This window comes from Notolepis coatsorum (genome assembly GCF_963971535.1).
Source record: "Notolepis coatsorum genome assembly, chromosome: 11".
NCBI classification, from domain to species: Eukaryota; Metazoa; Chordata; class Actinopteri; order Aulopiformes; family Paralepididae; genus Notolepis; species Notolepis coatsorum.
The window spans coordinates 35,796,322-35,811,852 of NC_140175.1; the positions used below are offsets into that span (position 1 = coordinate 35,796,322).

The window sequence follows — 15,531 nt, forward strand, 5'->3', positions numbered from 1 at the left end:
GCGGCGGCGGGGCCATGGCCAGGGCCCCACCTCCACGGGGGCCACGCCGACACCCTGTGCAAGGAGGACGGAGGGCTGAAGCACAGCTTGGACAAGAGAGGTAGGGGTCCGGGAGGGCGGTGGCTGGTGGGGGCGCTTGTGCCACGTTGGGTGTGGTCTCCTTGGAAAGTTTTTTTATTTAATTTTTTTTATCAATTTTTTTTATTACATGAAAACAAGACAACACAATACAATAACCATAATAACAATACACAGAAAGAGAAACAGACACGATATTTGATAGACAGCCTAAAGAAAAGGTCCAGGACTTGATGTCTATAATCACTGAAACATCCCATATATCTCAAATATATACAGTAGACACATTGTTCACTATTGCTATTTGTTGTTTTACAAGGACTATACAGCAACGCTGCCATAATGCATAATTGTATTATAGTATGCAGCTCACGTTACATACGTTGTATTATAGTATGCAGCTCACGTTACATACGTTGTATTATAGTATGCAGCTCACGTTACATACTTTGTATTATAGTATGCAGCTGTATTATAGTATGCAGCTCACGTTACATACTTTGTATTATAGTATGCAGCTCACGTTACATACTTTGTATTATAGTATGCAGCTCATGTTACATACTTTGTATTATAGTATGCAGCTCACATTACATACTTTGTATTATAGTATGCAGCTGATGTTACATACTTTGTATTATTAATAGTATGCAGCTGATGTTACATACTTTGTATTATAGTAGGTAGCTCATGTTACATACTTTGTATTATAGTATGCAGCTGATGTTACATACTTTGCATTATAGTATGCAGCTGATTGTTACATACTTTGTATTATAGTATGCAGCTCACGTTACATACTTTGTATTATAGTATGCAGCTCATGTTACATACTTTTCAATAGGCGTCCTTGGTAAGCAGGTCGGTACAGTACACACAGTAGGACTTACAGTAGACGCCCTTGCTCAAAGGCTCACCTGGAACTGGTGTGAAATAATCCAGACGTATTGTCAGATGCTGTAGAAGAACTTTCGCCCCTGCGAGCGTGACTGACTTATCCATCCGTAGCATGTTGGCCCGGCCTCCTCTCCCAGATGGTACATCCTGGACCTCCCCCCCCATATTTACCCAACAGCAGTGTATGTACTGCTTACATTTAGTCACGGACAAGCGGCTTTGCATGAGTCAATCCGTTAATCCACTGTGGTAATATCGTGAGCCCTGTACTTTATGACTCGAGATTAGGTTAACATATGTAACAGGATTTTTATTTTTTTGAAATATTTTTTTCACCATCCGTTTTTCTTCTCTCGACCTAAGCCTTGCTTGAAGCCGCCTTGTGAACTAGTCAATCTCCCCGGTCCGTCCCCTCTGGCCCCGCTGGCTTGCCATAGCCATTGACCCAGCGAGTGTCTGCCAGGCGGGCGTAATGAGTGGAATACACATGAGTGGAATACACGATGAAGGAGGCCGCTGCCTCTGGTCTGGACACTCGATAATGGAGGTGAGCTAATGGGATGGCCTTCGCTGACCTTTGCTAAAACAGTCAAGTGTCTAGCGCTTTTTTTTTTTTTTATATATTTTTATTTCATTTTTGGAAGAAAAGGCAGGATATATAATAGAATAGAATAGAATAGAATAGACTTTTAATTGTCATTGCACAGTATACAACGAAATTTCAGGGGAGCTCCCACAGACAGTAGTACATAATACATACATGAACACATAACACATAACACTGTACATAACAGAATATTTTAAATAATAAAGTGCATAATGGGTGGTAATCAGAGATTATCAAGTGCAGTGGTAAGTGCATGGTGCACGTGAGGGGACAGTCAATGAGTGTTTAACAGTCTAACTGCTTGGGGGAAAAAGCTTGGGGGACAATGCACATATAATGCACATAAAAACATACATTTAAATTATTTGCCAATTACATGCATTGGCTTGCCCCTTGCCTCATTTAAAATAAAAAACTCCTACCCCCTAACCCCTGCACCAACCACCGTTGACAAAAAATAAATAAAATAATAATAATAATAATAATAATAATAATAATAATAATAATAATAATAATAATAATAATAATAATAATAATAATAATAATAATAATAATAATAATAATAATAATAATAATAATAATAGTAACCCCCCCCAACCCACCCCGTCATAGGCCTGAGAAGAAAATTAATTGAACAAAAATTTCAACAAAGACCAAGAAAAAAAATAAAAATAAAAGGAATTATACAGATATAATTAGTTATGTCCTGCTAGCTATATATTGAAGGTCCTAACTTGATAGAGAATATGGTTCCAGCTATCTATTGTTTGATATCTTGCCCCATTTAATCTAGCTATAGAAAGCTCCATTGTTACAACATCAGCTAATAACTGTTTCCAGTGATTAAAGGGCAGAGAGTGTGGAGCTTGCCATCGCAGCGCCAATTTTTTTTTTGCAGCAGTACTTCCTGCCAGCCAAAATCGTCTCTGAACAATACTTAAAGCTAAAGAATCATCATCATTAAGGATAAGTAATTTGGGACAACAGGGAATATGTTTTTGTAATACTTTAGATAGATAATTAGTTATCTGTTCCCAGAAACTTTTAACTGTGGGGCATTCCCACATCATATGTGTAAAAGTACCAGTAGTATTTAGAGAACAAAGTGTACAGTTTGGTGACATAGCACGTCTCATTCTATAAGCTTTCTGGGGGGTTAAATATGTTTTATGGACAAAATTGAAATGAATCTGCTGATGATTTGGGTTTCGTGATGCCATAGTAACATTTCCCCAAACTCTGGTCCAATTGATAGAGTGATGGTGTTCTAATCCCAATTCTGTGCTCCACGATTGGATCACAGGTATTAACGAAGTACATCTTTGTGATAGATCTTTATAAATTATAGAGACTTGTCCTTTGGAGAGACCTGCAGTTTTTTTAGAGAAAGTAATTAACGGTGAGTAGTTGGTTTGGTCCATGGAACTCCATAGGCTCGCAGAAAAATGGAGGTGCCAGGTAAGTTATATGACTCTTTCAGATCTGAGAATGTTCTTAAACCATTGTCCTCCATAACATCGCCAAGTACATGAATGCCACAGTTGGACCATGATTGAGCTACAAAACTGCGGCCTCCGCTAAGCAAAAACGGGTTATGAAATAAGGGAGTCTGTTCATGCCACTTAGTATCCCAATTAAGTAACTTTTCATATTTGCGCCATAAAGATATGGCATGCGCTATTATCGGACCATAACGTAATCTACATTGCTTTAGTGAAATATCTGTAAAGACAATGTCTTGTAAACGAATCGGCGCCACAATATGTTTTTCAATATTAAGCCAGGGGGCCTCAGAATTTAAATTAAACCAACTCAACAGAGGACGAAATGATAACGCTTGAAAATATAACTTAAAATTTGGCACAGTTAAACCACCAGATTGCCGCTCATTTTGTAAGGTAGTAAGTTTAACCCGAGCTCGCTTGCCTCGCCATATAAATTTTGAGACTGCTCTATGTAAATTTTCCCAATGAGCAACAGGTGGGGCAATAGGAATCATGGAACTACAGAAGTTTACTCGAGGTAATATGTTCATTTTGATAATAGAGACTCTTCCGGAAAGGGAGACAGGTAGACATCGATTGAGATCATTTACGATTGACCTAATGGTTCTATTGTAGTTTACGGACACAATTTTTTCAATTGAAGGAAATATATCAATACCAAGATATTTAAATTGTGTTACAACGGGATCTCATGGTCAAGCACAGAGTTAGGAGTGGTTCTTAGGTACAGTGTGTGTCTAGCGCTTTTAACAAAAAGAACAACCGAATGAAAGAGTTTTTATCTCGACACAAGTGTGTGGGGAGAGAGAGAGAGAGAGAGAGAGATAGAGAGAGATAGAGAGAGAGAGAGAGAGAGAGAGAGAGAGAGAGAGAGAGAGAGAGAGAGAGAGAGAGAGAGAGAGAGAGAGAGAGAGAGAGAGAGAGTAATGTCGGAGAAGCACAGCACTTTGTCGGACCCTGCTCTGCTCTGCAGTCGAACTAGGAATATCCAAATTCCCCAAAGTAATATTGATGATAAATGCATAGCTGCTGTGTTGGATACTGTCAGATATCTGCACGTGACAGATACACGAAATAAGTGATATTATCATTGAGGAAATCAAAGCGCAATTTCCAAATATCCCAATGCGGTATAAATGTCCACATTAGGTCCCACATTCCCCTAAACGGCCAGTCGGTTCGATGTAGCACTTGATGACATCACACCTGGGTTAACCCGGAGTTGACCCCGTGCAAAGTCCGGCTTGAATAATTGAGGGGTGCGGCAGACGACTGAGTGGGTGTATTTTTCCGGCGTTCTGCTGCGTATTCATGTCATCTTGAATTATTCACGGTTTTAAAAAGTTTACTTTTCCCCCGGACTGCCTTCTCACCCCCTCAGTATCATTCTACAAAAAAAGCAATTTGCACAATCTTTTTGACCATATGTCACCCCTCGCTGCGAAGAAGTGATGAATAGAGATGAAAAGGGTGGTGAGATCACCGTTAAACCGGGGACCTATCATTTTCTTACTTTTACATTTTTTTTTATGAATGCATCCACTTTCTTTGGCTTTTGTTGGGGGGGGGGGGGGGGTGACACATCGTTGATTGGAATTTTTTAGGTGTATATTGCGAGAGCGGCTTGCCTTGAAAAATACTGCCTTGAAAAATACCGATGTCAGTCGATGGGGAGCAAGCCTCAAGTCAGACAGCTCAGAGTTGACTATACCTGACGTGTGGCTCATTAGACAGGATGTGTAGTATAGACTCTTTAGTGTAGTATAGACATAATTAGCATAGTAGGTAGTAATAATAGGCACAGTAGATTACTTAGATGTGTGGAATAATGATCCCCTCCCCCCCTCAAACAATCTCCCAGTCATGTTCCAACCCTCCCCCATTCATCCACTGATACCCCCCCCCCACCTTTCTAACTCACCCCTCCCCCCTCCTGCCCCCCCTCCAATCCAATATCTAGAATCCCTTTCCTCTCCACTATAAAGACCTTTCGAGCTCTCTGAGGCCCAGTCCACACGATCACGGGTATTTTTGACACCGAGGTTTTCACACAGTGGTTTAAAAAAATAACCGTGTACTCACGGTAACTGTCAAATCCACTAATATACATGTAGTACAATTCCAAAACAATAGGTGGCGTTGTACTGTAGTTCAAACATGAAGACCATTTTCAAACAATCAGAAGGGTTGAACGCGTCACTACATGTCCTGCTCAAAACAGAAACCCGCCATCTATAAATTACCTTGCGTGAACAATTTATTTGCAGCAAGAAACAAAGTGCAATAAAAGTGCAATAAACAAAAAAGGATACATTCACTGTGTGTTCTGCCTCATTTGTTGATGAAACAAAACCAACATCAACACAATTTACCACCAAGAGCGGAGAGTTTAGTCTCGCTGATGTTGTTAGCTTACATGCTAATGTGATTGGGATTTTCCATTATAATAGTTAGCATTGCGGCTAGCATACATTAGCGTAGTAATGTTAACGCTAGTAGAATGAATGGATGAAAATGTTATTTAACAGATTGCAGAATGGCAATGCAATACCAATGCAATGCATGTACATGTCAAAATACTTCCCAAAGGTCAGTGAATACCACAACCACTACACCAGAGGAAGCTCAACAAATCATGTTAAACCCAGATTCGGCTCAAACAAAGGAAAGGAATGTGAATCCCTGCCCACATTCAAAACCGCTCTTAAAGAGCACCTACGGGAGGCTGCAATTCGAAACTGGCCACCGTAAATGCCCAAAACCCCCACCACCTCCTAATAGACAGTCTCCTCCCCACCACATGTATATATTCCCTCCCCGCCGTATGTATATTTCCCTCCCACCCACCCACCCCCTCCTAATGTACTGTCCCCTCCCCATCATATGTATATACTCTGTCAGGATCTAGGCGTAACAGTACTGTATATTTGAATACCGCTTATGTCACAAATGTATCAGTACTAAATACCTATATGTCCCTATGCCATAAATGTCATGTATGTTGTGTATGTCATAAACGTCTATATGAATTGAAAATGGGGGACCCTGATGGAAACAAGACAAACGTCTTTCTCAGGTCTGCATCCCCTTAACAATTGTATGTATTGAGCCGTACTGTATTGTACCCATTCTGCAATCTGTTAAATAAAGTTTTCATTCATTCATTCATACGGCTCAATACAAACAATTGTTAAGGGGATGCAGACTGTTGTAGTTTGGACTGGGTTCTAAGGCTGAGCCCGAACCCTGTTTTTAGGGTTTGAACGTTCGCCAAGGTTTATCGAACGAACGTTCGAATGTTCGTTTTTTGTAAATTTTTTAATAAAACAAATGTTTTATTAAATTTTTTTTTTTATATATAATTTTTTTTTATTATTATTATTATAGATCCTACGGAGGGCGGCATTGCATAATCTATTGGTGAAAAAACATGTTGTTTACAGTGGTGGCTGTTCATGTAAACATGTAATTAAACAAAGCACTCAGAAGAAAATAAACAAGCTACTGAGTACTGCATCAAAGTTCCTACTTATGATAAACAATAGCCCTTGCACACCGCAGTCACGTAAGGGGCCAGATAAACAAAGGCATTCGTTTTGTGGCATTAACGTTATATAGTTAGTGTTACACGTTCAATAACAGGTATTCACTCTTGGTCGACGGTGTAAGATTCTGATCAAACTGGCCAGTATCACGTCTTCGTCTGTTTGGCCCTCCATCCAATTCCTCTGCGTTGTGTACTTTTAATGGTCCTGACGTCTCCGATACTGGTAGATAAGATCCTTATCTCCCCCGTTAGTGCAATCCATAAACCATACTAGTTCTCCACCGCCGTAAGAATTCGACACTTCGACACCGTGAAATACCTTATGAGGAGAAGCGTTGTTTTATTGCTATAAACAGAACCTCATAATCAGGTGTTATCAGATGTTATCAAATTGTATCGTCCTTGAAGAGTCTATTCTAATGATCTCTCGGTGTGTTCAGATTGTCCTTTTGTTATTCAGTCCAATAGTGGTCAGGCCTAGTCGTTAGCCTGAACCCTCCTCGTGTTAGCCGAAGCTAATGATGTCGTGGCATTCTTCCCCCCCCCCCCTCTCTCGTGATAAGAGGAGAGAGAGTCCTCTGTGTGATCTCAGTCCTACTCGCTCTCGGTCAGATTCTAGTCTGCCTTACACCCGGAAACACCGTTCGACTCATAGATGTTCGTCGTCGCAACGACGGCCCCGCCTTCTGGTTGTCATGCGACGTGTTGTCATGACAACTGCGTTTAACCTTTACACACACTTCAAAACGTTTCTCTACTGTTGCATTAAAGAGGTCACCCCTCTCCCTCGCTCTGGGCCTACAGTACACTTGCTCTTATCTGTGTTCTTCCAGGAATGCAAAACATTGGGCTGGCTGCTAAACATTCTGCAGTGCTGGCTACTGCCTCTTCTTCTATCACCGTTTTCTAAAGCGAACCATGCACATTTCGTTACCACCGTTTTAGCTGTCATCTCTCCCCAATCTATACATCACATACATTGAAAAAGCACCGTTTTCTCTCATCCCCCCCTTTGATTCTCAATCAACTTTCAGAATCAACAGACTACTTGGTTTTTCAATTAATTATACACAAAAAAATAGACTCATAACAATTAGGGCCCCGCCGTCTGCTGTTTGCCTTGTTGTTTTCCATTACCCGCATCACACCCAAACCAGAAAGGATAAACAACGGTCAGGGAGGAGAGAGAGAGAGAGAGACAGAGAAAAACACAGATTGCAACTTTTCAGACGACACACCCTAAACCCTTCGGCCCCCCTATTAGGTACACCCCACGTCCAAATCAGAGCGCTCCCTTCCCTCTTACAGTACACCTCCCATCTTGGGCCGGTCCCATCTTCTAGGGCAAGGGCCCCTTTCAGTGACGGCTCCTTTCCTGAGCTGGTCCCCCCTCCAGGGCGCGGTCCCCTAGGCAAAAATGTCTCCCCTGGTCTGCTACTGCTCAGTGTCTCTGGCTGTCCTCTCCACATCTGCTCCTCCACCGCCGCCGTCTCCTCTCTCTCGTCGCGGATGATCTGTGTACCAGGCTGCGGTGCATGGCCCCTGCGGCTTCCTCCTCCTCCAGTCTGTCTCCTGGTCATCTCCATCGCAGTCGGTGTCATTCCCCCCTTGAAAGCAGAAACACAACACCGGCAGTCGTCTGTCCATTCGACTTCCCTTGTTTTGCTATTAGTCTACCACCTTCTCAACACCCATATCTAATCCTACAGGGCTGTTCCCTGTTTTGTTGTCTTCCGGCGTGACACCAGCAGCTAAACGATACCCACTCGGCGCTCTACGTTTGTCCCACGGGTGACCCCCAGCGCGCGCCAGTTCTTTCTGGTGACGTGTCCCCTCAAGACTCTGCCTCTTTATTAGGTGTGAGAAGGCCCCACTGGAATTCAAACTCCCTCTTTAATTCCATAATTAACCCATTCAAATAACTGCACCATCTTTCTGTGCAATTCTTATTTAATCAATTAATAATTAAACTCTATATCTAATATTATTATTATAATAATAATCCACTCTCTGTGCTAAATAGATTCACTATTGAATCACTCCCCCCACTCCGCCACTAGATGGTAGTACAGGCCTATATCTAAATATTCCCCTATGGGTAATGAAAACTCCCCAGCACTACCCCCCCTCCGCCACTAGGTGGCGACCTACTCCTCCTCCATGGTGTTTTAGTTGACGTGTCATTTCCTGGTTCTTTATCTGTTGTTATCTCCTCGTGGCACTGCCATCTTGTATCATCCCCCTCGTGGCCCCTTTTGCGGCCATCTTGTCTCGCTCATAATGGCTACTCTCTCAAACAAACAAATGCTGCCCTTCCTTCCAAGGCCTAAAAACACTGCTGTTTTCCTCCATATCAGGGGACGCTTCTCCCTGACTAAACTCTTGCTTATCGGACATAATACACAGTTTAAGGTAAACACCCGATCGACTTTCCTCCCGCTACGACAAATTCCGGCCGTCTTGAGACCACAGCGACCAGTTTAAGGTGGGCCGTCTCAGGCGACAGTCTTGTCATAACAATCCCGCCATAACAGATTTCAGTCTGGTTCAGCATCCCCCCCCCCCCCTTTCTCCTCCTGCATTTACACTCCCAACACCAGAAACCGTGCAGCCTGCCCCGTTTGTTTTTCATTCTATCCTGTTGATAACACCCTCGATTTTCAAAACACCATGGCTCTCTGTTCATATTATTACAGCTGGCTTCTCTGTCGCTCCTTATTTACGGATGCACTATCTGTTCGTTTTTATTTGGCTTAAAAGATCAAAACAACCGTGTGCACAGTGAACTTACATTTTTGATCGGAGCGCTGTTTCCCCTACAGCGCTGGTTCGCCTCATGACCGCTCGACTCGCCGCTCTCTCCCAGGGCTGGCCGGCCTTGCTTCGATCATGATTCTCCCACACATTGATGACTGTTGTCCACTGTCGCCACATTATTGAAAAAGTCTTTATCCGTTGTTCTTATCTCTTGCAAATCCGGCTGTCATCAACAACCAACAACAACCAACTGTTCCCGTTGTTTTAATCTCTTGCAAATCCGGGTCACGGCACCAACTGTAAGATTCTGATCAAACTGGCCAGTATCACGTCTTCGTCTGTTTGGCCCTCCATCCAATTCCTCTGCGTTGTGTACTTTTAATGGTCCTGACGTCTCCGATACTGGTAGATAAGATCCTTATCTCCCCCGTTAGTGCAATCCATAAACCATACTAGTTCTCCACCGCCGTAAGAATTCGACACTTCGACACCGTGAAATACCTTATGAGGAGAAGCGTTGTTTTATTGCTATAAACAGAACCTCATAATCAGGTGTTATCAGATGTTATCAAATTGTATCGTCCTTGAAGAGTCTATTCTAATGATCTCTCGGTGTGTTCAGATTGTCCTTTTGTTATTCAGTCCAATAGTGGTCAGGCCTAGTCGTTAGCCTGAACCCTCCTCGTGTGAGCCGAAGCTAATGATGTCGTGGCATTCTTCCTCCCCCCCCCTCTCTCGTGATAAGAGGAGAGAGAGTCCTCTGTGTGATCTCAGTCCTACTCGCTCTCGGTCAGATTCTAGTCTGCCTTACACCCGGAAAAACCGTTCGACTCATAGATGTTCGTCGTCGCAACGACGGCCCCGCCTTCTGGTTGTCATGCGACGTGTTGTCATGACAACTGCGTTTAACCTTTACACACACTTCAAAACGTTTCTCTACTGTTGCATTAAAGAGGTCACCCCTCTCCCTCGCTCTTGGCCTACAGTACACTTGCTCTTATCTGTGTTCTTCCAAGGAATGCAAAACATTGGGCTGGCTGCTAAACATTCTGCAGTGCTGGCTACTGCCTCTTCTTCTATCACCGTTTTCTAAAGCGAACCATGCACATTTCGTTACCACCGTTTTAGCTGTCATCTCTCCCCAATCTATACATCACATACATTGAAAAAGCACAGTTTTCTCTCAACGGGAAGGAGAGAGGCGCGCGCCTCGGCTCCTTCCACCGTCTACCTCGGAACGGGGGACGGCAGAGAGACAGAGAGACAGCGGCGCGGGGGTCCCGCCGGGCTCCCAGCACGCCTGCCGCCTCGGCCAGAGTTGTTTCCAACGCAACCACCTCCCGCCATGAAGCTCGCGCTCCGTGGCCGAAAAAGGCTGGTATTCATTAATGATCCTTCCGCAGGTTCACCTATGGAAACCTTGTTACGACTTTTACTTCCTCGGCGGGGAGCTAACGCTACATTAATGCTTCTCGCAAAGCAGATCAATGGTGGCATTGCCGGAAGTAAAAAAAAATAATAAACGCTTGCCGATTGGTGGTAACAGCAGAGGCAGGTGCAAGCGGTGTGACGTAATTGGCAGAATCGCCTGTCATTCAATCAAAATTGTTCTATTGCATTGGTTGAGACTAGAGCTCTGGTTGAGTATCCAGCAACAGCCCGGCAGAGACCATACTGGTTGAGCCGAGCGACTCGGGGGACGCGCCGCTTCACATCGCCTCGTTCAAAACCCATTAATTAAAGTCTGAATGTCAGCTTAACGAACGAACGTTTGAACGTTCGAACGTTTGGGCTCAGCCTTACTGGGTTCCTTATAAAAATAACTTGAGCTTAGTTGGTAGGCGCAGCTACAGTACTTGGGACAGCTCTGCCGTAAACACTGTAAATAATCTCGGTTACTATGTCCCACACGCAACCAATGCAACCGGGATGCACGCAAAACATCACCCTGGACTCCGGTTTTGAAAGAGTGCGGTTGCAGTGTTCCAAAAACCCGGTTGCGTGTGGACGAACAGTGCAACTGCGCACATTAAATCACGGTTACATAACACCCCGCGTTCGTGTGGACAGGGCCTGAGGATACATCTGGCCAGTATCCACTTTGAGTCATCCGCTATATGTAATTCTTAATTTACTTGTACCAATTTGTGTCAAATAAACCTGTGTTTTAACCAAGTCTATATTTGACTAAGTACATTCATTGATCCGGTTATATTCCTCCACTGTAGGAAAGTGCATAATATTACAAGAAAGTACGAATGGTTAGTAGTAGTTTTTTTTATTGAATGAAGAAGACAGGACAGATAATAGCCTGCTTCACTTTGATGCCCCCCCCCCCCCCCCACAAGCCCAATAGGAGTGGTAGTAGGAGGTCATACGAGTGGTAGTAGGAGGTCATACGAGTGGTAGTATGAGGTCATAGGGGGTGGTACTGTAGTAGGAGGTCATAGGGGTGGTAGTATAGACCTTCTGGGCTCATGTATTTCAATATAGAAATGGAATTGCTAAAAAAATAAAATTTGTTTCCTGGAGCAATTTGGATCACATTCTAACTGCCGTGCAAATGTGCTTAACGAGACATTGGTCTAAACGGTCCTGTTCAGCTCACCTTCTGCACCAGGAAGGAAATAGGGGGCAGATAATTGATACGTTGATTGACAATGATACTTAACTAGAAAACACACTCTAATCCAGTCCAGCAGGCCTTGAATAAATCAGTGTGAGCCTTTATCCCCTCGCTGCATCAGTCTTGTCCTTCGCCCTCTCTTCCGCACATATACATACGTGCACACACACACATGCACACACATGCACACACACAGGGACATTATCTACTACCGATTTTTTTTTTTAATAAAACCAGTAATCACTGCAATTAATTCTAAGCATCGGCATTTTTGCATTGCGACCGTGTGGGCGGCGTATCTTTTTAATCAGGGACAAAATAAATCATCGGAGAACACTGCAGGACACTCTCTTCCCTCTGCCGTGAATAAGAATACACCCTCCACAGCCCAGTCTCCGTCAAATGAATAAAAATACACTCTCACAGCCCAGTGTTTTTTCTGATAAACAAACACCCCGACTCCTACTGAAACAAGAAAATAACTCTCTCAGAGGTAACCCTTTACCTCGACGAGGAACGCAGCGGCTGGGAATAATAATGAAGTGAAGTCGCAGAGCCCTGTCCTGTCTATGAACTGCAGGGGGAGAGGAGAGACGGGAAAACAAGATAATTTAACGACGCAACAAGGAGATGGGTTGGAGGTTGATTTTCCTCGACTCCCCTGAGGGAGGAAGAGAGAGAGAGAGGAGAGAGGGAGAGACAGAGAGATAGAGAGATAGAGAGAGAGAGAGAGAGAGAGATAGAGAGAGAGAGCGAGAGAGAGCGAGAGAGAATGAGAGAGAGAGAGAGAGAGAGAGAGAGAGAGAGTGAGAGAGAGAGAGAGAGAGAGAGAACAAGAGAGATAGGGAGGGATGGATATATCGAGAGAGAGATATAGACATAGATAGAGATAGAGAGAGAGAGAGAGAGAGAGAGAGAGAGAGATATAGACATAAGATAGAGATAGAGAGAGAGAGTGAGAGAGAGAGAGAGAGAGAGAGAGAGAGAGAGAGAGAGAGAGAGAGAGAGAGAGAGAGAGAGAGAGAGAGAGAGAGAGAGAGAGACTTTGACTTTTGATGTTCTTTTATTAAAACATGTCAACTAAAAACAGTCAATAGAGACACAAAAATCTCACGGCATCTTCATAAAAACAAACACACACACCGCACACACTCACCCACACACACACCCACTCGCACGCACACACCCACACACACACACACTCACACACACACACACCCACAACCACCCCTACACACTCCAAAAACCTCCTCCAGCACATAAAACCACTTGACATTCAAATCATATGTTCAGCCCCTCCCCCCCCCACAGTACCCATTGCATTCCCCAGTCCCCAAGCACTCTCCACCCGGTCCTGCCTCTCCCTCTGGATCTCCCCCATACTCTCCTCCACAGAGTCCCCTCACGATGAACTTGGTGACGACCACGTTCCTGGTCTACCCAAAACGGTCCGATGCAGGGTCCAGCCTTGAGTGACAGGAGCAAGATGACGAGGCCGCGGCAGAGGCTCTGGAACTCCCTGATGACCTGGGCCCGCCTCTTCTGGGTCAATCTGCCGTCCAGACGCACAAAACTGAAACCATGGTCCCCTGAATGGGGTCTCTAGTATGGTGAGGAAACGTTCGAACTGAGAGACCACCACAACTCTTGATGCTGCCGTCCTCATCGCGCACCCTGAGCAGGCTGTCCATCAGAGCTTTAACCTCCTCCTCTTCCAACTCTCTGTGGAACTCCACCAGCCGACTGGCCCTGATCTCACCTCGACAGCGAGGACAGCGCGCATGTTCCTGCTCCGTGCTGACGACCAGAGTGATGCAAGAGCAGGCAGTAGACATGAGCACAGTGTGTGATGACAGGCAGGCGGACCGACTCCAGGCAGACAGAACACTCCTCGTCTGAACCACGCTGAACAGGCCCCGCCCCAGGGCGCTCCCACCAGACACCCCCGCAGCTCGTTCACCTCACTGCTCTTGGTGCGCCGGAGGGTGATGCATTTCACCAGGGTCTTGTCGCCCTGAGTAACCGGCATCTGGATCACTCTGTCCCACCACACCTTCACCTCCTTCTGCGATGTAATATTGACCCCAAGTCCAGGAGAGAACAGGACAGCCACCCCTGCACTATTATTAGTGCCATGACTCATCACCAAACCCCCCCTCCAACTGAGTCCCCAGTCAACCTCATTACCCACATCACTATGGGTCTCTTGTACAAAAATAACATTTAAAATGTTTCTGTTTTGCATAATCAGAAACCAGCCCCCCTTTCACACCATCCCCAGCACAATCAATCCGAAGGACCTCCATGTGAAAAAAGAGGGAGAAAACAGAGAGCAAGAACCAGAAAAAGAAAACCACCCGCAGATGTGCACCATTACAGTCCATACATTATACATCTGTTTTTGATGACAATCTTCTTTTCCTGACATTAGTAGCCCACTTATTCAGTCGGGAACTTCCTCCTGGGTGTCATCATTGATCCCCCACCTGTGACCTTGTTAGCATGTATCACAGACCTTAAAAACTTTTCCTGATCTGGGAAAAAACGTCCCAATGGAACATTTTTCTTGTTTTTGGTTTCCTAAGAAACCGGGTGAGCTCCCTTGCAGTATACATCTTCCCCTTTTCCAAATCCTCACTCTCATCACCAGATACCAATGCCTCTCCTCAGACCCACTCTCCCTCTCCTTAGCACCCCCCCCTAAATCCATCCCCTCCTCATCCACCAGTGTGCTCCCCTCAACTTCCCTCTCCTTCCCATTCTGACCCCCCCCCTCCACCACTTCGCCCCCCCCTCTCTCCACACACACCACTGGCCTCTGCGTCAAATCACTCCCCCCTACAACCACGGGGAAAGGGGCCCCCCCTCCATCTGATGAACCTAACACCGGCCCTGGCTGTGCACCTGTTTCGGGAGCATGGTTACTCCCTGGCCCTGCAGCTTCTCCCTCCACCACCAGCTCCTCTGTCCCATTATCACCCCTCTACTCTCCTACAGCTTCTCCCTCCACCACCAGCTCCTCTGTCCCATTATCACCCTCTCCTCCTCCTACAGCTTCTCCCTCCACCACCAGCCCCTCTGTCTCACCAGTAACATCATCCACTCCCCCTGTATTTGCCTGTTGCTCTGCAGTGATTACCACATTAACCTCTACTATTTTTTCACTTGGCTGACGCGATGCCCCTCCCGCTGCACGCTTTGGATGCGGACAAGCGAATCGCTTATGTCCAATATCCCCGCACTCAAAACAGCGCAAGCTGTCAGTACTCGCATACACAGCATACAAGCTCTCCCCAAACTTCACAGTGAAACTAGCATTTAACGTTTGAGCTGCGCTTTTCAAATACATAAACACTTGCCTACGCAACGAGAGTACATGCTTCAGCACCAGGTTCCCTTACACCCAAGAGCAATAGGTCTGAAACCACTCGCAAAAACCTCCCGAAGCGCATCAGCTCTCTCGACAGAGCCTCGTCTTTGATAAACGGTGGCACGTTAGACACGACTACCCGTG

The 15,531-nt window shown here is 45.0% G+C and overlaps 1 protein-coding gene across 1 annotated transcript in view; it reads left to right on the forward strand.

The window, feature by feature from the left end:
* Positions 1-15,531, forward strand: part of LOC311237093 (astrotactin-2-like) — a gene marked incomplete at both ends in the record, with an annotated part of 729,417 nt that overhangs the window by 293,522 nt on the left and 420,364 nt on the right. Inside the window, 1 exon segment of the mRNA XM_084324899.1 lies at positions 1-100. Within this exon segment, the coding sequence (XP_084181025.1) occupies positions 1-100 (100 nt within the window).